Genomic DNA, 22,749 nt, shown 5'->3' with positions numbered 1-22,749 from the left:
CAAAGCACACTAGTAGAAAACGCAAACAGTGATAAACAGAACTTGAGGGACAAATGAAGAAGCAAAACAGAAAAAGAGATTGCACTGTATGCTTGTTGGTTGACAAGCCAGACATCTCTGGAACAGGTAGTGCTGATCCGGAATAAAAGAGCTCTTTAATCTGCTTTACAACCGACAGTGCTGACCTTGCTAGAAGATTATTAAAGTTTGGAAGAGATCTTTTACAATCACATTCTGTCAGAGCTTAACCGCTTTTGTTAGGTGGGGGTCTTGCCAGGCCATCCGGAGTATGACCATCATCGACGCTGTGTTCGGTTCAAGAGCTCCATCTAGTGATTTACTGCTTAAATTGATAGCAAATTCAATGATGCTTGGGAGAACCTAAGCTTTCAATAGCTTGAAAAATATACTTAACACAGAAGTATCTTGACATTTTTGTCCACTGTATGATAAATGAAAATTGTAAACCAAATTGATACATGAAACACACTTCAACCAAGAAAAGTGAGTTACACAGCCGATGTTTGGAGGCCTCAGAAATACCAAATATAAAGCCAGAATTAATGCAATTAATTATTCCATTAATATTTACTCTAAATTGTATTCACATTGTTGCAGCTCACTCCTGCCAGGTGCTTATTTCATTTGATCGTTTTTCTAAATATTTTACTTAAATCAAATTGGCCCCGAAATGTGTAAAAAAAAAAAAAAAAAAAAAAAAAAAAAACTTTCTTTCACTTTCTGAAAATACATTTTACTTTGGAGCAGGTAACTTTAAATAAACAATAACTGAAATAAAATATATAAAAACATTTTTCAGATGTCAGCATTTTCAGATTTTTGTTTAGCTTAAAGTAAAATAACTAAAACTAAAACACACACACAAACACTGACCAGACATAACATTATGAACGAAGTGAATAACACTGATTATCTCCATCACGGATGTTAGTGGGTGGGATATATTAGGCAGCAAGTGAACATTTGGTCCTCAAGGTTGATGTGTCAGAAGCAGGAAAATGTTTGACAAGGGCTAAATTGTGATGGCTAGATGACTGGCTCAGAGCATCTCCAAAACTTCATGCTCTATTGGGGTATTCCTGGTCTGCAGTGGTCAGTATCTATCAAAAGTGCTCCAGTGGTGAAACAGCGACAGGGTCATGGGCGGCCAAGGCTCATTGATGCACATGGGGAGCAAAGGCTGTTCCGTGTGGTCTGATCATACAGCTGAGCTATTGTACCTCAAATTGCTCAAGAAGATGCTGGTTCTGATAGAAAAGTGTCAGAATACACAGTGCATTGCAGTTTATTGTGAATCGGGCTGCATAACCGCAGACCAGTCAGGGTGCCCATGCTGACCACGTCCATCAAAAGCAAAACAGTGGGTACGTGAGCTTTAGAACTGGACCACGGAGCAAAGGAAGAAAGTGGCATGGTCTGATGAATCACGTTTTCTTTTACATCACGTGGATGGCCAGGTGCTTGTTCGTGGCTTACCTGGGGAACACATGGCACCAGGATGCACTATGGGAAGAAGGCAAGCCGGCAGAGGTAGTGTGATTCATTGGGCAATGTCCTGCTGGGAAACCTTGGGTCCTGCCATCCATGAGGATGTTACTTTGACACGTACCACCTACCTAAGCATTTTTGTAGACCATGTACACCCGTTCATGGGAACGGTATCCCCTGGTGGCTGTGGCTCTTTCTGCAGGATAATGCGCCCAGCCACTAAGCAAAAATGGTTCAGGAACGGTTTGAGGAGCACAACGAGTTTGAGGCATTGACTGGCCTCCAAATTCTCCAGATCTCAAATCCAATCGAGCATCTGTGGGATGTGCTGAACAAACAAATCTGATCAACCATAGTAGTCAATAAAGCAGAATATTTCGCACAGAACATTATAGTTGAGGTTACCTTCAGTAATGTTAAGAAACCAACAACAAAAAAGAGAAAGCACAATTTTTTATTTTTTTGTGTGTTTATTTTCAGTGTACTTAAAAAATACTGGATCTTGCCAGCACTCACTATCATTGGCTATAATGTGATCCTCCCAGAGAAAAGAAACAAGAGTACCGGTCAATACAAGACATTCATAAAAAAAGTGTTTTTAACCCAGAATGCTACCCAGAATCCATACTTGAGAGAGACACAGTTAAACAGTCACAACAGATGGTTATGATTAAAACACCCACACACAAAGCAAAAATAGGCAAACACAGCTTCCACCAAAATATGCCTACTCCGAATATAAAGTTTTGCATACTTTTCTTTGTCCTAATACAACACGTTTGTACAGGCACATCTTTATTCAGACCTACAATACAGTTCCCGAGAGCACAGTAAAATAAAAAGCAACAAATTGGGGTATTTTATTCCCATACTAACTGCCTGAAACATTCACACAAAATCATATGAAAAAAGGGGAATAAACATTCAAAAAAAAAAAAAAAAAACTGGGCAGCAAAATTTTTGGTTTTGCATGAGTGATGCACTTCTGGCTTTCATCGCTACTGTTGTTTCCTCTTCTCCGATTTTTTTTTTTAACCACTCTAAAGTATTACATGTATATAATTTCTTAGCTTTATATAAATATTTACAAACATCACTTAGTTGTGTCCCATAAGAATATTTTTATATAAAAAAGTAGATAACATGTTAATGCCAAGGAGGAGAAGCTTGCATTGACATTACAATAACTTAACCGTTAAAAAAAAAAAAGAACAACAAAAGTTTGATACAGTAAGTGCGGCAGCCCCTTCCAAAAGTCTCTAGAATGGAAAAATCAAGGCTTTGCACGTGATGTAGCACCAGATGGGTTCGCACCTCAGCGCGGTTGAGAAATTACCTTGGAGTACAAATCTTCCAGGAGGTCGTGTGCGGTACAAACCAAAAAAATAATAAATTAGTGTTGGATAATTTAGGATGACGTTATTTACAGCCAGAGTTAAACACGAGGCAAATCGTGGATGGTGATGGAAGTGTAAAAGAAAAGTAGATGGCAGTGTGAGTTCACAGCAGTCTTGCAGCACATTACAGGAGAGTGTAGGCGCTCTCACATTCGTTTGTTGAGAAGATCGCCGGCTCCAAACAGAATCGGGAAGGGGGGCACGGTAAACACGGCCAGTCTGACACGGGAGCATAGCGTCGGGTAAACATGGGGCTTGATGAAACCCTCCAACATCACCCCCTGAATGGGGGTTAATCTCCAGCGCCTAAGTCCTGGACAAGGCCCAAGTGGTTCATGGCACGGTTGAAGGCGCTTTGCACAGCTTTACGGACACCTGACGATCTGCCTTCCAACATTTTGCTTTTGTCTAAGGTCTTGTCGATTCCAAACGGTACCATCTTGGATTTAGGAAGCCATTGCCTGATGGAGATTAAAGAGTAAGGAGTTATTCACAAAAGGCAGCAAAGCAGAAATTTGAAAGCCCAACCAGCCAAATTTCATGAGTCAGGTCCCTTCTCTGTCCACACTGAAACCGCTACCAGTCACATTACTACAGAAACAGATGGCTGGATAAGAACGTTTCAATGACACGAAATATGATGATTCCTCGTGACAGACCCCCTTACTCACACAAAGGCAGTTGTATAGTTTCATGTATTAAAGGGATGGTACACCCAAAAATGAAAATTGTCATTATTTACTCACCCATCGTTTTGTTCCAAACCTTTATGAGTTTCTTTCTTCTGTTGAACACTTAGGGCCAGATTTACTAAACAGGGCAAATTAGACGTGCAAATTAAAGAAAACACACAGCCGGATCATTTCCATAATGACCAAAGCAATGTACCAGTTAGCGTCTGGTTTAAGACGAGCTTTTTTAGAGGCGGTAAATAATGGCACAAACACCATTAAAGTAACGAGTACAAACCTTTGAAATCCCCCTGCGTGATTCATTTAAATATTCTCCTCCCATAAGTTTTGTGTTTAAAAGGGAAACTCCTACAAATACATATGTAATAAGGTCAGCCGCAAAAATAAGTATGCTCACTCCTGTGCTAATGGTTCTCTGTGTAAATCCTGACAGTAGTTTAACACCAAAAGAGGGTTTGCGCTGGTGCAAGCCGTTAGTAAATGTGGCCCAAAAGAAGATATTTCTAAGAATGTTGGTAACCAGATAGCTGACGGCATCCATTGACATCAATTTTATTTTTTTGCCGCTGTCAAAATTAGCGTCAACTCATGCGACTAATTTCAGATGAATGCGTTAAAAATTTAACAATTAATGCAGATAATCGTTTTTTTCTGTCATCTTTGGGCTAGTGATACATTATATGATCACGCTCAGCATTCGTGCAAATGCTTTTAAAAATTCAAGCGTGACAAGACAAAAGAGAACTCTGTGAATGTCCTGGCACCCACACGACGCACAGAAAGACGCACGCCAGGATTGTGCGCACAAACAGCACGCCAGAATCTAGTTTTTTTTTTTTTACAACAACACAGAATTAAGCAAAATGCCCGTTTTGTCGAGTATTCTCATAAGAGAAGTCTTAAATGAGTTAAACGCCTTAAATTAAATACATGTCATGTTCAGCAGCGACAGATCTTAAAGATGACAGCAGCCTAATATACCAGTTGCTGTGATGTCTATCATCAATATTAATCAAAGAACAAAGATAACAGAAAATTGTAGCTTTAGTAAGGATTAATCTATATATATATATATATATATATATATATATATATTTTTTTATGCAGTGCAGACTGTTTGATAACTATTTAATTACAGCATATTTCCTATATGTTAGACAGGAAGTTATTTTTTTTAAACCTAATAAATGTCGAAATAGTTTAATTATACTGTCATGTTGATTGTCTATCATTTATGTTAAACATTTTTTATATATATTTAAGAGATATCAGTAACAGTATTAGTATCAGTGATACTGGCCTTCATTCATAAAAAGATGCCATTACAACAAATATTTAAAAAGATGCCATTACAACAAATATTGAAAACATATATTTGAATCGATTGACAGCACTAATTTTTCCTACTATTGAAGTCAATGGGTGCCAATTGCCAACATTCCTTAAAAAATCTTCTTTTGTTTTCAACAGAAGGAGGAAATTCACATAGGTGTGGAACAACATGAGGGTGAGTAACTAGTTATTTTATTTTATTTTTTGGTTAACTATTCTTTTAAAATCTTTTTAAAATTAAATTGATAATGAAATCATTAATTTTTAAATGTATCAATTACTTAAAGGGGGGGTGAAATGCTGTTTCATGCATACTGAGCTTTTTACACCTTTAAAGACTTGGATTCCCATCCTAAACATAGACAAAGTTTCAAAAACTAATGTTGGACGTTTGATGGAGTATTTCTGTGTTAAAAATACTCCTTCCGGTTTCTCACAAGTTTCGGCGAGTTTTTTTCGAGTATGGGTCTATTTGACGTTAAATAGAGCGGAAGGTCCTTGTATGGGCCGTACGGGCTCTTCTCCCGGAAGGGTGCGCGCGCGTCACTAGAGGGAGAGAGAGGAAATGCACGCTGTAAACAGTCTCTCAGGTGCAGATCCAGTCGTCCGTGAACACGCCGTTATGTGGCGCGCCGTGCTCCACTTTATTCCTATGGGTGACGTCGAGCGACTTCAGCGCTTCAGCACAGCATTCCGGGAAGGCAGCGCTGCATTTGAACCGATTTGAACGCAGAAATGACGGGAAGCTTCAAGGCATCACTTCAGTCGCGTCGCAAAGTGGATTTACACGGTCACTGCTGTCACAGGACTTCACCAAATCATACCAAAGAAGTGTGTTTTTGACAGAGCGGTCCTGCTTTGGAAGATGCCGGTGAGTAAATCAACTTCAAATGTCTCTGCTATTGGCTACCGTCGCATGAGTAAACATCAGTAAACGATACGATCGCGTGCTTTGTCATTCAAATGCGCTAACGGTTACTCCATTGTTGTTCTGTATAACGTTACACTATTCTGACTCTGACGTGCAAAACCCTTTTGCTTGCTACCTCTAAGGTCTAGTCACATACAATAGTCCATAAACCGAATCATGTCCTCATAAACTGCACACAAAGGCCCCTAAATACAGTACATACCACAGAGACGGACATCCTGATGTTGCCGTTTCTCCTGTTCAATTTATTTCAGCCTCAGATTTGATTGTGGATCATTATCTGTATTAGCTGAGATAGATGGGTTTCTCCACGCTTGAGGACGTCACCGCTTTGCGCGCTCATCATTCTTTAGCTCCGCCCACACGATACGCCTCCAGACGCTCGTTTTTTTCCGGAAAGACTCGGTACAGCCCATATTTCTTTTATAAATATGATAAAACTAAAGACTTTTCGGAGATATGAAGGATGCAATACTACTCTATAGGTACTCAAGATTGACATGAGATTGACTGAAACTGAGTGTTTCACCCCCCCTTTAAATATGATTTTGTCAATATTATATAGAAAATATTTATCTCTGTTAGGTTGACATGTTTGTTGTTTCTGTTAGATGTACCTTTATCAATAAAAACATATATAATTATAATTATTAATAATTATATATATTTTATACCTGTTAAAGGCGTCAATTGAACAAAATACTTGTAATTTTATTTAACTAAAACAGAAATATTAAATTCAGTAAATGTGTTAAAAAACATTTAGTTACCATGTTAAGTTTGACTGCCCTAAAAACAATAAAAAAGAAGAAAAACAATTTTTATAAAATACCCCCCCCCCCCAACATTATTAAAGGGATACTTCACCACTTTTTCATATTAAACTATGCTATTCCTTTAACTGAGACGAGTTGATACATCCCTCTCTCGTCTCAGTGCGTGCACTTAATCTCTCTGACGCGCGGTGACGATCTGATAGCATTTAGCTTAGCCCACTAAGCCCAGTTCATTCACTATGGAACCAAACAGAGATCAAGTTAGAAGTGACCAAACACCTCCACGTTTCCCCTATTTAAATAGTTACACGAATAGTTGAACGATAAAGTATAGTGGCACAAATAAAACGTGGCGCTTTTCTAAGTGGATTAAAAAGGAGAACTTTAATGTATGGCGGAATGTATAGCACTTCTAAGAGTACTTCGACTTGGCATAGTAAAAAGTCCCAGTTAAAAATCCCTCATCATCTCCCCCTCCCCCTCTCATTTCTGTCAAAAGGGAGGAGGGGGAGATGTGAGGGAGGAGGTTTCAGGCGGGACTTTTTACTTTTTTGGTACCATAGTGAATGAACTGGGCTTAGTGGGCCAAGCGAAATGCTATCAGAATGTCACCTCGCGCTTTAGAGCGATTAAGTGCACGCACTGAGACGAGAGAGGTATGTATCAACTCGTCTTAGTTAAGAGAATAAAGTTTAATATGAAAAATCGGTGCAGTATCCCATTAACTGTATAAATATTTGAATGCTTCTCTCGAAGAAAGACTTCTCACCAGTTGCGTCTGCTGTCGAAGAAGCGGACGAGGAAGAGTTTCTCCTTGGACCTGTACTGCATCAGCTCTCCGACCCTGAGCACGTCCCGTGGAGGGGTGGGAATGTACTCGTCGTTGAGATGGCAACCCACCCGAGGCATCTGAGGATCTATGATCTACAGGTGGGCAGAGAGGCCGTCAACCCAACAGTAATATTCAAATGTGCATCTCGAAAGGCCTGGTAACCTGGTAACTCAAGAGTGTGCCTGTGACTGCTAATGTATTAACTGTTGGAAATGGAAATGGTTGCCACAAAACACAGGAACGCACACACATGTATACACTCACTCACATACACACACAAAAAAAAAAAATTATGTACGCACATGCACATCCTGGTGTCACCTGGCAATAATGTTATGGTTGACTGTTGGCCACTGAGGAGAGGCTGATGCATGAAATAATGAAGAGGAAAAGAAGGAGAACCAGTCTCTGACGGCATGCACACATGCACACTCACCAAGGCAGGATAGGAAGGATATCCACTAAGTTTGGCCCAAACTAGTTTAAGGGGCTCCAGATTTAGTGGTGTAGTGTTAGCAGGCATCCAAATATTGCTGCTGTCAATCTCTATGAAAGTAGGAATAATGGAAAGTTATGAGGAGTTCACCGTAAAAAATGGCGCAGAACACCTCAAGAGCCACGGCAGTATTTAGCCAATCAGCAGCGGATCATTTCTTTACCGGAAGCATGCCGAGTCAATAACCAAACACCATAATGCTTCTAATATCACTTCCAAAAATACATTTTTAAGAAATTATATTTTGATTTATTCATTCTTAATTCAAAACAGAATTAAAAAATGTGCTAAAACTGGTTTTGGTGTGGTCTGGAAGGTTCAAACATGTCATGTGACTAATGAGTCCACTCAGACTCTGACATGCTTGCGAGTCAGAATGCAGAAGTAAGCCTTCTATTTCTGAAAAAAGCACGTGGCAGGCCAAAATATTTTACTCATATTGATAGGAAGCAGTCAAGGAAATCGTTCAAGAAATACTGTTAGGGATGAAATTACCTTTAAAGGATTAGTTCATCAAAAAAATACAAATTCCGTCATCATTTACACACCCTAAATAGGTCAAAAAGCCCACACATTTTCCTTGAATACAAAAAGACAAGATTATTTTTTTATTTCTGCTTTTTTTCTATGCAAGAGCAGGGACTGTCCACATGACCTCAAGTCATATAATAGATTTGCTAAAAAACATGTCGACATTTAAGTCTCCATTAACTTCAAATCTTCCTCTCTGCCATATAGCAGTCAAATCGTATTTGCTTTGTGCATATTCAAAAAATTTGTGACACAAAACAAGGTAATTGGCCACATTTGAATATGCAGAGGTTCACACTAAGAGATCTTAATGTTTTGCCTGATCGGTGTGTATGTATAATATATTATATATATATATATATAAACACACTATTATCTAATAAATAAGTAATTCTCCACACCACAGACACACGATATCATTGGAATCACTTTCTAAACAATTTTGATTGATGATGAACTCTCATGAATGATAACACTGACTGCCAAAAAGAAACCACCTGACTTTAAAGAGCTTGGCCATTTAAAGTGGCAAACGACAACTGCAGAGAGTGCTTAAAAGGAACCAAGTTATTGTGTGTTGGTGTGGATGCTAATATAGTTATTTTAATATTTACCATGAGCTTATGATCACTATCCAATTTTACTGTAGGAAAAGAAACGTGCTGATAATCAACATTTCATGTTTTACAGAGAATGATTTGGAACATGAGGGTGAGTAAACAATGACAGGATTTTCATTTTCAGATGAGCCGTCCCTTAAGGCAACATTGTTAACAGGCAAACGTAAGCAGCAACTACCCAGAGGGACAGGATAAGCCGTGATGATTATTAAAACATGAAGGTTTTACACATGCAGACACTAAGGCAGTAGGCAGAGGTCTTTATTGTGTTAGACAAAGCCATGAAGAGCAGGTCGGTAGCAAAGCAAGCAAAAGGAAGAACAGTGAGCTTCCACAGAGCTGACAGGACACCAATGCGGCTGCCAGAACGGGTCTGACCCAATTCTCAGAACTGAAGGTTGGGACGCAAGATCCCACATACCCGTTCACGCCTGCAAAAAGCTGGATGCTTACCTGCTGCCAGCTTGTTGGCTTTGGAAATGTTCCCCGGTTCTGCACAATTGACAAGCTCTTTTTTATCATCCGTCGTATTTCGTCTCGTCATCGCCAGCTTCCCTTTCCCGCTCTTTGTGTGACTGACATCGCTAAAAGAGATTCAAAAAAGGCGTTTAAAGAGGATTCTTTTTTATTGTGTAATGTTGCTGTTTGAGCATGAAAAAGGTCACCAAAGTTACAAAGCCACTCCAAAGGGAGTTATTCTCTATACCAGTAAGCACTGTTTCAGAACTCCCTTGTAGTCTTGAGATTTCTTCTAAGAATGAACATGTCACAATATTCCTTATTTAAATAATTCCCGCCCAAAGATTATGCAATTTTTATTTATTTTTTAAAATGAGGCCTGGTTGCAGTGTTGGGCAGTAACATTGCTAAAAGTAGAGTCACAAAAGCAGCAGGAGTAAGATTACACTCATCGTGAATGAGCTGAGGTAAGAGGTAACCGGTAAAAGAGCTAAGGTAAACGCGTCCGCGGCAGTAGTTCTGAGGGCTTGTTCAGTCTGGCTCGTTTTCAGTTCATGCCTTTGGAAGCTTAACTTTTAATAGGAATTAATTTGAGAAGTTAAAACACTCACTTTGCTCCACCGGCCACACCGTTTCCATGAATACCTGCAGCTGCGAGCTGAGCTGTGAGTGCGACCCCATCCCCCTGTGCGAGTTGAAAACATACGGAAATAGCTCCCTCTGCTGGCTGTAGTCTTTAGCCTCTGGTCAAAATTTTTATAGATGGTGCAAAGTGATGATAGGTCAACTCCGGAGTGATTTTTCCAGAAATAAAATGCATAAATGTCTCGTCTCAGGGGGATGGAGCACGATCATTCGAATATACTCCAAGGTTTCTACTGATAGAAAGCCTTATGCTAATCGCTAAAGTAACCCTTTAATTTATCATGACCTGAAACCTGAAAAAGCATCATGCAGTATGCATTTAGAAATTGTATTTTATTTACTTGTTCCTACCTGGTGTTTTCCTGTATGCTCCCGCTTCCGCTGGAAGAGATGCTGGACTCTGAAGCACAGCGGCGGCGAGGCTCTGGCGGCCGAGTCACAGGTACTCCTTTCTTTGGCTCCGAAAAGCCATTAGACAAGCCTGCAGATACAAAACATCGTCTAAAATGGGCTACACTAGACGAGGGTAACATGTTTCTCTAATTTAAAAAAGTAAGCCGTTTACCAGTATCCAAGCGTTTGATCGGACACTCATCCTCGTTGTCATCCTGACTGTCTCCACTTGCACTGCGCGTCCGCTTCCTGCGCTGGAGCAGGGTTTCGAGCCGAGGGATGACCACAGAAAGGAACGTCTTAGTGCCTAGCTGAGGGCAGTCAATTGGGGATTCACTTGTGTTCGACGACTTCTGCGGACTCGAGTTCTTTGACTTTCGGAACAGCACAGCCGTTCGTCGGCTGACCATATTCGCTGGTTCAGTAAGAGTGGAGGTAGCGACCATAACGTTATTTTCAGAGGGCAGAATGTCAGGGGAGAGACCGTTTAGAAGTGAGGTAGAGAATGTCTCCCCGAATTTGACCTTTTTCGGGCACTTTTCAGGGTTGGGCTCCATGGGTTTCAGTGTTGGAGGTTCACAGGGACTGTCTGAGTTTTTCAGGAGTGGCACAGAGTCTGAAGGCTCAAGTTTTGGAGGTAATGACTTGTCACCTGCAATGACAGATCAAGTATTTAGCACAAACCCATTCTTAAGAGTTTCACAGCTCCTAAAGGAGGCTAAAATGGCTTTTAACCAGCTATTAAGGAAAATGATTAAAATAATATGCCTTCAATTAGATTTTTTAACATTTAAACCTGATAATTGACAAAACATTCTATTTTTAAAAAAGGTTCAAATTATTATGCTATTATTATATATGCCATAATTTATGCCATGTTAATTTCTTGTTTCCTTTTTTAATACCATACCAGCTTCTATTGCCATCTTCATGGTGAAAGTCAGGTTTAGTTAAGAATAAGATTCTTGAGACTAAATTTGGATTTACTTGCTTAAAAACCTTTTCAAATAAATAAAACAGAATAAAACAAGTTTCTCAAAGGGGTAGAAGTACAACAACCCAGCAAAAAATGTTTAATGCACAGTGGATATTGACAAGAACACTGGTGAATTTTCTCCTGTAAAAATTAATGTGCGAGTCTTGAGTGTCCTATTCCGCATCGTGTGTAAATGACTTGAGCCCAGCGATTATTAAAAGGGAATATATGTTTTGTCCCAACATCAACATTGATTTCATACAATGTTAAGCGCGATTTTGACAAGACATGATTTTTTTTTATCAGTTATTATTGAAGAAATCTCAATGAACTTCAATGCCAATATGGAGCGTTTGCTTCTGCAGTGAAAACTGAACTTTGGCCAAGGATGTGTACACCCTGACGCTGTTGATTTGTTCACTTGATTTCCAGATTTAGATCCATCTGTGTATATTGGGGTATGTCGTGGGAACATTGCTATGATGTCCAAAAATTGCCGGTGATAATCATTCAGATGAGTTTTTGATTTTTGGTTTCTTGCTAAATCCAGACAGATTTAGTGATTTTTGAGAACCCATGGCAGAATTCTGAAAAAATGTGTCCCGAAATGTTTAAAAATCAACTTTCAGATTCTCCAGATGGGTTATAATGCGTAGACTAAATGGACATATGTAACTTGGCTTTCTGTCATATATTATTGAATGCTAACTAGGTTGCAATTTAAATGCACAAATTAAACAAATATATAGTGAGTTAACAAATAATGATAATGTGTGTTCTTTTGGACTGCACTGTATATATTGATACAATTATGTGAAGTGGTTTTACGGCGTTTAAAAAAATATGACGTGTTTAAATAGGAGTGCACCTTCTTGCTCAGTAGCTTGTGGTACAAAAAGAGATGCTTTTTCCTCTTCCTTGGTATTATTCTGCTCCAATGAAGGGGGCTCCGTTTTGTGACCCATTTCCATTCGCACATCACTGATGGTCTTTTTGAGCAACTTGAGGCGTTTGCTCCTGGAAGGACATGACTTCATGGCACTGGTTAAATCCAGCATTTCCAACAGCTTTTTCAACTGTTCCTCCTTAGGCATGTGCGCACGATTGCCTGGGTTTAACAGTCGATCAACTGGTACAAAAACAGAATAAAATCTATAATGGTTGACCAATAAACCTAAATGTGTAACTTTCAATTTTAATTAGTCTAATATAGAAATGAAACAGATAGGTAATTACCATCATCCCAGGTAAATGATGGAGCTGGCTCTATCTTAGGAGGCTCAGCGAGGTGCATTCCACTGGCGAAGTCAAAGCCTATCCGTTCTGTGTCCCGCCGTGTCTTCCTGAGGATCACTCCACCGTGATCTCGCATACGCACAGCCGCACGGTAGAAAAAGGTGTCCTTGGCGTTGTACTTCATGCAGTTGTTGATAATGAGGTTGAAGTCATCTTCAAAGTCATCCAGGCTCTTATATTCATAGGCATCAATGCGTTTTCTCATTGTAGAGAAGTCCATGGGGTGTTTAATATGATCTAGATAATCAGGAACCTGTACACAAGAGGGAAATCAAACATAGAAAAAAGCTGCTAGCTTTATGTACACTAAGGCCTTGTGTCAACCAAAGTGTTTTTAGCCAGCTGAAACCGCTAGGCGCTCTGCTGAAAACGCCTCGCTGTGAGCGATTGAGTGTTTTTGGAAGGGAACGTTTTTTTTTCTTCAGTTGAGACTCTTTGCTTGTTATGATACGGAAAATCCACGGAAGTGTTACTAAATTCACAGGTAGTTTGTTTCTGTATTAATTCTATATAAAATTGCAGATACAATGTAAAGTATTTGCTTTGGCTCTTGTTTAAAATCATTTTGTTCCGTTATTATTGCTTGTTGTCACCTGTTGACGACAGGCAGGATGTGGCGATTGGTCTGTGTTGTATTTGCCCCGCCCCTCCTCCACTGTGATTGCATGGCTGGGTGAAAAGTGACAGTGATGAGCGCAGCGTTTTACTCAAAGTTGAACATGCTTTAACTATCGCGACCAGTAAAAAACGCTGAGCGTTCAGCGCTTGAGCGTGAAATACTCGCTCAGCCCCTCGTTGCGCTCCAGGCGTTCTTAAAACGCAACACTCCTATTGAAAACAATTTAAAACGCCAGCCAGCTGCGTGAAAAAACGCTTTGGTGGACACACTGACTAAAAGAATTCAGACACCTGCTAACTCAATATTTTCACGAATTTTAGAATAACAATAAAACCCTCAAAACTAGACTCATTCGTCCTATGATCACATAATACGAATAAAAAACGCTGAGCGTTCAGCGCTTGAGCGTGAAATACTCGCTCAGCCCCTCGTTGCGCTCCAGGCGTTCTAAAAACGCAACACTCCTATTGAAAACAATTTAAAACGCCAGCCAGCTGCGTGAAAAAACGCTTTGGTGGACACACTGCCTAAAAGAATTCAGACACCTGCTAACTCAATATTTTCACGAATTTTAGAATAACAATAAAACCCTCAAAACTAGACTCATTCATCCTATGATCACATAATACGACACTACATTACATTGTATAATGAATGATGAACCATTCTCTTGATTTGTATATGCTGGTTTTACATTGATGTAAAGATGACAGACACTAAAAGCTTGATATAACAAAATATTTTAATCTGAACATTGTTTCCAATGAGCATAAATTTTAAAGAAAGCATTACTAAAATAATATAACATATAACAAGTATTATGTGATTTAAAACATAAATTATAACAATATAACATGAATATGTTAATTTAATGGCAATGTGTCACGACAATATTCACGTGGCAATACAGCAGCAATAGTGCTTGTATGGCATATCTATGGCTTTTATTACGTTTTTTAATTTTTTATTTATTAAAACATTCACAAACTTGTTGGGTGTCTCATCAACTACCTGACATCACAACTCTCAAATACATGTAAGTGAATGTGTCTTGTTATTGAAAAAAAAAAAAAAAAAAACACGTTATAATGATTAGATTCATAATATGTTAGATGATCTATAACGCGTGATGGGAGCGTTTGCACCGCAGTTCAGAGAATCGGATCTGTCCGATTACAACAGATAAATTCATCCACTTCTCCCAAAATACATGACAGTAAGTGACCGGTGAAGTAGGAGAAGAAAAGAGTAAACTTTATAGTTACTACAGAACCTGTCTCTTGATATGATAACGCCTCATCAATTTATATTTGAATGGACTGTTATCCAAATTTTCCCCAATCTAAAAGCCCCGCTGTTTTATGCAGTATTTTCACACCAGGAATCTTCATATAAGAACAAATTGGACTTTGATAAGGTAAAAACGACTCATAGCCCATAGGAATGAGACAGCCTTACCTCTTTGACGCTGACAGGCTGGGCAAAGATTTTAGCCTGGTCTTTCTCCAGCAGTTGATCTAGCACCGCTCGCAGCAGGACAGGAAACGGAGTGAGTTGCATCTCTAAAACCGACTGCTGCAACTTCATCTGTAGAAACCAGACCGAGACATGGTGGAAATTACATTAACTTTGTCAACAGCATCAGGAATCTAAGAAGTCCCAGTATTGTGAAACCAAGTTCATATTAAATTATAAATTCTCTCTCTTCCACCTTGCATCACATCATCTAAAAATGACAATTGTACCTCCTCTCTCTTTAGCTTCTCTCTCTTGCGGATGAGCTCCAGCAGCAAGCGAGCTCGCTCCAGGTCATGCCGTAAACGGTGCCAGTCCTTTAACTGCTCCGTCAGCGCTTGATGGTCCTCGACATTTGGTGCCTGTCATTCAAAAACAAATCCTCTTTCAAAATTCATATAAATATGACCTGGGCTGTCAAACACTCTGGTCTGAGAGAGTCTCACCTGTTCTGGTTCTTTTTGCATTTGTATGCCAGTCTGCAGGCGCCTTATTAACGGGACGCCATTCCTCGACTGTCTCTTGAGCATCCAGTAACTGAGTACCCGTTCCACAAACATTTTCTTCTTCTGGACAGAAACTTGATTGAGGATTGTGTTGAAACTATAAGGAAGAAGGATCCACTAGTCAATTCCCTTGCGAATCACAGAGATTCAAATTTGGGATGCACAATATATATTGAAATAAAACCGATTTTGCAAAATATGGTTTGGATTGGATAATTCAATTATTAAGAGCAGCTCCAGAGTGACAAAGCTTCACCAGCCCACATGCAACCGGCAGCACATACATCCATTTAAAAGCTCAATGGTCTGACATTATGGAATGAATAGGGGTGTAACGGTACACAAATCTGACAGTTCGGGAAGTACCTTGGGTACGATTTAGGTAAAGTAGTTGTACAAAATTGCTTTTTATTTATTTTTATTCAACAGTGGTCTATATACTGAAAAAATGTTGCCTCTCCTTAAATGAATTCAATTATAAGTAAAGGTTTCTAAGAGATAATGCTGTAAATATAGGGAGTCCTTACATTGCAATATTAAAGGTTAACAACAGAGCCCAACTATTAGCCTCAATTCAGTTATTTATTTTTTGATATAATAATCAACACTCATAAGCTTCACACAAGGCAGTTTTTGCATTAACTTCTAAATCTAATGATAATTTTCTTTCTTTTTTAAAAAGTTAAAGTTTCTTTTAACTTTTAACACTTTTTTTTACAGTTAACATAATATATTTCTTCTTTTGTTTAAAATTTTTAATAAATACACACACACAAAATATATAATTTTTATTTTACACTGAATTGTCTTCAGAAGTAAAAATATTAGTTTCCTGCTTTTTTAATTATTTTATTTCACACTCCTAACAAAAATAACCCCACTCATTCTAATCCATTCCAAATAAAGATTTTTAAGTCACCTGCTGAACATTATTGTATTTCTAGTAATATATATCTCTCAGAAAAAGTGAAATATAACAAAGTGCAGCCCTATTCATAACAATTCAAAACAAGCATTCGGTGAATCTTTCCAATAAAAACATTTCTTCCAACGCACACCTACCTTTTAGGCGTAATACTAGGCCCGGAAACCGTCGGAACCACTGCGACTGGCTCAGATTCTGGCTTTTTGTTCTTCTTCTTCTGGCATCCTTTTGCTCTCTCCCTGTGAGCGGCTTTCTGACATAAACCGTTCTTGGGTTTGGAGTCCTCGTATATAGTAAGAGGTCTCCTCACGCAACCGTTTGGGGTATGAGAGCAGCAGTACGCTGTTTTCTTCACAGAGAACGTTGTGGCTCCTGATTCATTGACCTCTTTGATGGGCTCCATCTTCATGTAGAGACCGGCTTTCTGAGCGCAGCTCACGTGGAAAGCCGTGTAACAGTTTGCCTTGCTGCACTGAATGCAGGCGCCCACTCCTTTCTTCTTACACAGGTAACAGGTGAGTTTCCAGCGAGCTGGAGGAATGTTCGCCACGCCATCGATTGGTTCGATGAAAACCGTATTGGTGAAACCGACTTCTGGGACCCAGATGGCACAGACCACGTGCCCCCATCGATCGTCGTCTGTTCTCTTAAGCGCACCACCTTTATTCGGACAGAAAATGCACTCGGGGAGCTGGGAAGGAGAATTTAAGCAGTGGCGGCAAAGCCAGCGGCCCTCTGGGATGTGGGGGACGCCGTAACACTCCTGATGCACGGCGAGATTGCACATGTCACAAAACAGAATTGCGTTACTGTTCTGGCACTCACCGTCCATGCAGATGCAGCAAACAGCGTCCTCGTCTATAAGTGGCTGCGGATCTCCTTGACCCTGGCTCTCGAAGAAAGACTCCTTCTCGAAGCGGTCCATGAGGAACTCGAAGACGTTCTGAGAGACCTGGCTGTAGCCGTCACTCTTCCTCTTCTCATTGATCAGCTCAAGCCAGGCGTAGTCTTCCTCATCCATGTCGTATTCCACCTCTTCGTCGAGCTCGTCTAGCGTCTTTTCCACATAGGTATAGTACGTCGACGGCCTACGCGGCACCGCTGGGAGGTTGTACTCAACCATTCGTATCTTTGGCTCCGGTAGCCTGCCCTGAGCTGGCGAACCCTGCACAGTCGTCAAAGCGGCGCTCTTCTTCTGCTGGTTATTTTTAAGCCGCACCGAGCGCACAAGGACCTGTTGAGGCTTCTCCGTGTTCTCCTTGTTGCTGGTGCACTCGCTGATCTCCTGAGCTAAAGGGTCATCACTGTCGATGACATCCAGTTTGTCATAAATGCTGAGCCGGTGCACGCGGCCGTCAATCTCAATCTCGACCATGCGCTGAGCCTCTGCATATGTCAAGGTCTCGCGGTTGCGTGAGGGTTTGATGGGCGAGGGAGGCCTCTGCGGGGTGGCGACACGATTATGCCGAACCTTCTTCCTCATTTTGAATGACTCAGAGGAACTGAAGAAAAGAAAAGCACACAACATCTTTCAACTGTTTCAAGCAACAAGTTGTATACCCCACAGATTATATTTAATTGTCAATAAAATAACTTCCCATTCTAGATTGAATTACAAACAAACATGCATGTTATAAAACCAATGCAAAACACTGCATCACACTGTAAAGGCCTGTTCACACCAAGAACCATAACTACAACAATAACTATATTAGCATCCAGACAATAAACAGATGGAAAAATATTGTTCTGAAAGTAATTGTGACAATATCATTCCTCTGAATAGTTATTGTTAAGGCCTTTTCACACCAAGGACACTAAATTAACTGCAAAGTCCACACTACTACTATCATGACAGAGGCACAATATCATTGGTATGGATGCTAATATAGTTAGCTATATGAACGGGTTTTAAGCGTTTTAAATGCTTGAGCTCTTTAAGTTGGTGGAATCAGATTGACTGTTAATGTTTTCGTTCATCAGCTAGTTCCAACAATATTGGGCGTGGCATATATTGGGCGGAGGGGAGAATGATTGCTGCAGCAGCTACATGTCTGTCTCGTAGCTCACAGAAAATGTTTAATTCTGTCATTAATTAGTCCCTAATGTTTTTGCAAACCCGTAAGACTGTCATTCATCTTTGGAAAACAAATGAAGATTTTTTTTATGAAATCTGAGAGATTTCTGTCCCTCTATTGACAGCTACACAACTACCAATTGTCTTTGACGCTTAAAAAAAGTTCATAAAGAGAACGTAGAAACTAATCCATATGAATCGCGTGATTACTCCATATTTTCAGAGGAAACCTGATTGCTTTATATGATAAAAAGATTGAAAGTCTTTAATTTACATATAAACATTGATCACAAACATAAACAGGAGCACATTTGAACATGATTGACACGCAAGAACATTAGAACAACCTCATTGGTTCTTGAATGTCAAGCAAACATGCTTGAACTTCCATTTACCAAAACTGAGTGGTCCTGAATGAATGTGAATAAAAGCCTAAATTCAATCTGTTCTTCATATAAAAATATCATGCGTCTTCAGAAAATGTGGACTAAACCACTCAATTTATATGGATATATGTATATGTTTTAAAATCTCTTTATAAAGTGTCAAAGTGGTAGTTGCGTAGACTGTCAATGGAGGGACAAAAACATCTCAGATTTAATCAAAAAGATCTTAATTTGTGTAAGTAAGTAATGACAGTGAACCATCCCTTTAAAGTAGGGCTGCAAGAACTATTCGATAAAATCGATAATTGGGCCGATTTCGAAACCCAGCTTCCTGAAGCAACGGCACTTAATGAATTAGTGTATCAAATTAGCGGTTCGGATCACCAAAGTCACATGATTTCAGCAGTTTGTCGGTTTGACACGCAATCTGAATCATGAATCAATACGTTTATTCATTATATTTATTCAAAATAGGCAAGAATAAAACTGGCGTCCTCCGCGATTTGCATTATTTCCGGCAACAAAGTAATTCACGACATGCTGTAAGTACCGCGAGATTTCAGTTTGTAAAAAGCGTCCACTTCTTCGCAATTACAGTTTCTAAGATGCGAATTTTCTACCTGTACCACTTGACTGATGTACTGCCTGACTGTTGTAGATTATTTATACGTTGATAGTGTAGCCATAGAAACGCATAAACCCCAGTCCGAGGACGTGAACACCTCCTATTAGAACGTCACGTGCTGTCATCTCGAGACTACGGTAATTACTACATGGTGAATGCAGCATTGAAAAACGAGCTCATAATCACGACTTCAGATGTGGGAACTAGGAAATTTCCGATAGCACGTGAAGACAGCATACTGTAAGCATGCATCCCAACCGGTACCCATGGCAACCTAAATCCAAGTTTGAAACCGTTGGCATAGAAACAGAAAACGCGCTTGTGTTCGTGTTGTCAAAATGTCGATTTTGCCACCTGACATTGCAAATAATAAATGTAAAAAAAACCGATATTAATAACACAGCAGCATTTAACGTGATGGTCAATTTGAGACAATTCACTATTTTTATAAAAAAAATCCCAACCTGACTTAAGCTCTGCAATCTGATACATTAACCAGTTTAACTAAAGCACTGGCGTGTAACAACAGAAAACAGACACGGTTTGCATCCAGGCTTTTGTTTGTTTGAGGGGGGCAGGGCAGGGCAAGGCCAAACACACTGGACTGGAAATAAAAAACACTCAAACTGAGCAGCAAGGGCACACACACGGTATCCGGCGGCCTGCTGGTGGCTGTGCTAGTGAGCTAATGCTGTTGGAGAGACCCACCGACATTACTGCAAACATGGCGTCAAACAAAACAAAACATTCGCTGTAAAATATGAATACACACGCAAGTTTAAGACTGCAAATATATAAATAAACCCCAAGAGAGATTGTGGTTTGTTCTTACCTTCGCCGTCGACGTTAAAAGAAGATATAAAGGCAGTACAGCCGAGCTAAAAGCAGCAGCGGTGTGGCCTACTGAGCAGAAGTAGGTTTAATCCGTGCACGAGCCGCACTACCGTCCACCAGCCACTTCTCCGTTGTATTCCGATGGTAATATGAGGTATCCGTAACGGTCTGCCGGATCCAAAAATAACCATTTAAAAGCCGGAGTTACACGCTCAAGATAACAGCAGCTCGACCATACTAACGCGCCTGTTTTCGGTCGTTATTGGGTTGGCCGTATGGACACTATGCTAGCAGGCTAGCTCGCCTCTCTTCCCCCCACAACAATGCGGCTGCAGCTCTCCATCGCCTTACGCTCTGCGTCATCGCGCACGACGTCGTGCGCATACCGTCATTACGTTCATCGTCAAAACAAGGAAGCGGACATTAGACAGCGACCCGTCGCTTGATTTTTGATTAAATACATGATGAGGTGTGTTCTGTGTTTCACATTGTTTCATTTTTTCATTTTAATTCACTTTATACTGTACATTGGAAAATAAATACCAAAATTAAACGCCCGTTTACCGAATATACTCGATTTTTAGGGGTCTATGGTCTGTACTAGCGTAAGTTATTATGTGTACCAGAAGGGGCGCAGGCGCAGCTAAAATGGTGTTTTGTTTGGGAACCTCTGGGTGATCATATTATAAGTAAAATGTTAAATCTATGTTTTCCATGCATGTGAAAATATATGTAATTTGCAGTATTAAATTTAATTTGCAGTATTAAATATATAAATACTGGAAGTAATTATTGTTTGCAAATAAATAAATGTAAATATATTATTATGCTCCGCTGCAAAATATAGCTTCTATCGACTAAAGTATAGTCTATGTGGACATTCTAGTCAAAGTATTTTCAAGTAATGAATCGGTGATTTAATAAAATTGAAATAAATTATTTATTATTAGTGGTTCTGTGTGAATTCTAATGATTTGGTAAATAAAATTGTTCTACACCGGCCTCATCCCAATTCATGGGAAAGTACTAGCTGCGTGATTTATTGAAATAATAGGCCTATCAGCTGTCATTTTGTTATCAGCTTCATTATGAGTATGGCCTCACATGTTCATTTAAATCTTAGGCTGTAGTTTATTAGTTATCTTGAGTAAACTGATTCAGTTACAATGCAGGCACGATATGCAGGGCGTAACGTGCATATGGCGACTAGCGAAATATATCTGTTCGTGGAAAATGTGTCCGTTTTTTGGAAATGTAGCCTATTGCATTTTTCTCATTACATTCTAATACTAGGCTAATTGGTATTACGTGTCACGTTCATTTTGTAACTAGTAGGCTATTTGATACCTTAGAAACAGTAGGCCTATAGGTAGCTACAACTGAACTTCATCTCAGGTAATTATACACCTGACTCATGCATTAGGCTACATAACAATGAATCATTAAAATATTATTCAACTTTCTGACGGTAGGCTAATGCTTTACCGCCAATGTGTCATCATTGCATTTGCATACTTTGTTGACCAACGTGGGTAATATTAACTATTCATCAGGATGTTGGACATTTCGTGGAAAGGGTGAGTCAGATACGCATTTGTATACTTTCTCATGATCAACAATAACATATTGGAAAGGACTAAACTGAATTATTGAATTGCAAAACCTTTTAATTGTCTTATTTTACCGAATGATGTATGCTGTCACGAATTTTTCTATTGATTTCAGTCCAAGGTTAAATTTAACGTCCTAAACCTGTAGGGGGCAGCGTTTTCACACAATGTACAACTCAATCTTTACGCCAGACAGAATATGTTGGGGAAAGTTATTAATTTTTTTAATTTATGGGAAGTAATGTTACTTTACAATTACTTTTTTATCCTGGGCTTGGTTGTTTTTAAAAAATACATAAATACATTTTTGGCAAATGTCAAGGCCCTTTCACGCCAAAAATGAAATGCAGAATTTTTTTGAACCCAAATATGTTTAAATAAAGTCATTTTTGCTTAGGTATGGTTGAATTGTATCATCAAATGTCAACAGCAAAGACACTGTTGAGATTAAATGCATAAATTGTGTTAAACATTTTAATTATAGAGGTTTGTTTAAACATTTCAGTTGTTATTCATGTTGAGGAATACTTAATCAGTTTTTGTCAAGTGAGATGAGTAAATGCATGTTCACACTTAGCCTAGAACTACTATAAGCAGGTTTATGCAGCACACACACACACGTCATTGTAAAAGCGCCATATAAAGTTCACTTGACATCACTATTTTTGTCTGTCAATACATGGGAAAACATTAATTTGTGCCACTTATTTGAAAAAGAAACTATTTTGTTGTAAATTTAAAAAGAAATGCATTACTTTACGCACTAA

At 39.4% G+C, this 22,749-nt stretch overlaps 1 protein-coding gene across 2 annotated transcripts; it reads right to left on the bottom strand.

Moving 5' to 3' along the window:
* Window positions 1-1,965: 1,965 nt before the first annotated feature.
* Window positions 1,966-20,719, bottom strand: brd1b (bromodomain containing 1b). 2 transcript variants are annotated; one of them, XM_067437176.1, is made up of 13 exons: window positions 20,371-20,719; window positions 16,588-17,952; window positions 15,466-15,622; window positions 15,250-15,381; window positions 14,963-15,091; window positions 12,826-13,138; window positions 12,458-12,718; window positions 10,786-11,265; window positions 10,572-10,701; window positions 9,570-9,700; window positions 7,906-8,015; window positions 7,407-7,561; window positions 1,966-3,367 (listed from the first exon to the last, which is right to left on the bottom strand). In XM_067437176.1, exons 2-13 carry the CDS (start codon window positions 17,931-17,933, stop codon window positions 3,199-3,201), a joined length of 3,513 nt encoding a protein of 1,170 aa, XP_067293277.1. In that variant the 5' UTR covers window positions 17,934-17,952; window positions 20,371-20,719; the 3' UTR covers window positions 1,966-3,198. The 2 variants fall into 2 exon arrangements, with proteins under 2 accessions (XP_067293277.1, XP_067293278.1); XM_067437177.1 differs by lacking the exon at window positions 7,906-8,015 and having other exon boundaries at window positions 3,213-3,367.
* Between the last annotated feature and the right edge of the window lie 2,030 nt (window positions 20,720-22,749).

The sequence above is a fragment of the Pseudorasbora parva genome, chromosome 25 (assembly GCF_024679245.1).
Source record: "Pseudorasbora parva isolate DD20220531a chromosome 25, ASM2467924v1, whole genome shotgun sequence".
NCBI lineage: Eukaryota > Metazoa > Chordata > Actinopteri > Cypriniformes > Gobionidae > Pseudorasbora > Pseudorasbora parva.
The sequence above is the reverse complement of the archived record's forward strand: the minus strand, read 5'-3'. Positions and strand labels throughout refer to the sequence as shown.

Excerpts from the sequence above, each read along its gene's own strand:
- brd1b (XM_067437176.1), bottom strand. The coding sequence starts at position 17,933 with ATGAGGAAGAAGGTTCGGCATAATCGTGTCGCCACCCCGCAGAGGCCT. Across the intron at positions 10,702-10,785 it reads GATCAAACGCTTGGATACTG|GCTTGTCTAATGGCTTTTCG; the intron begins GTAAACGGCTTA and ends TTGTATCTGCAG. Across the intron at positions 7,562-7,905 it reads ATCCTTCCTATCCTGCCTTG|ATCATAGATCCTCAGATGCC; the intron begins GTGAGTGTGCAT and ends GCCCACCTGTAG.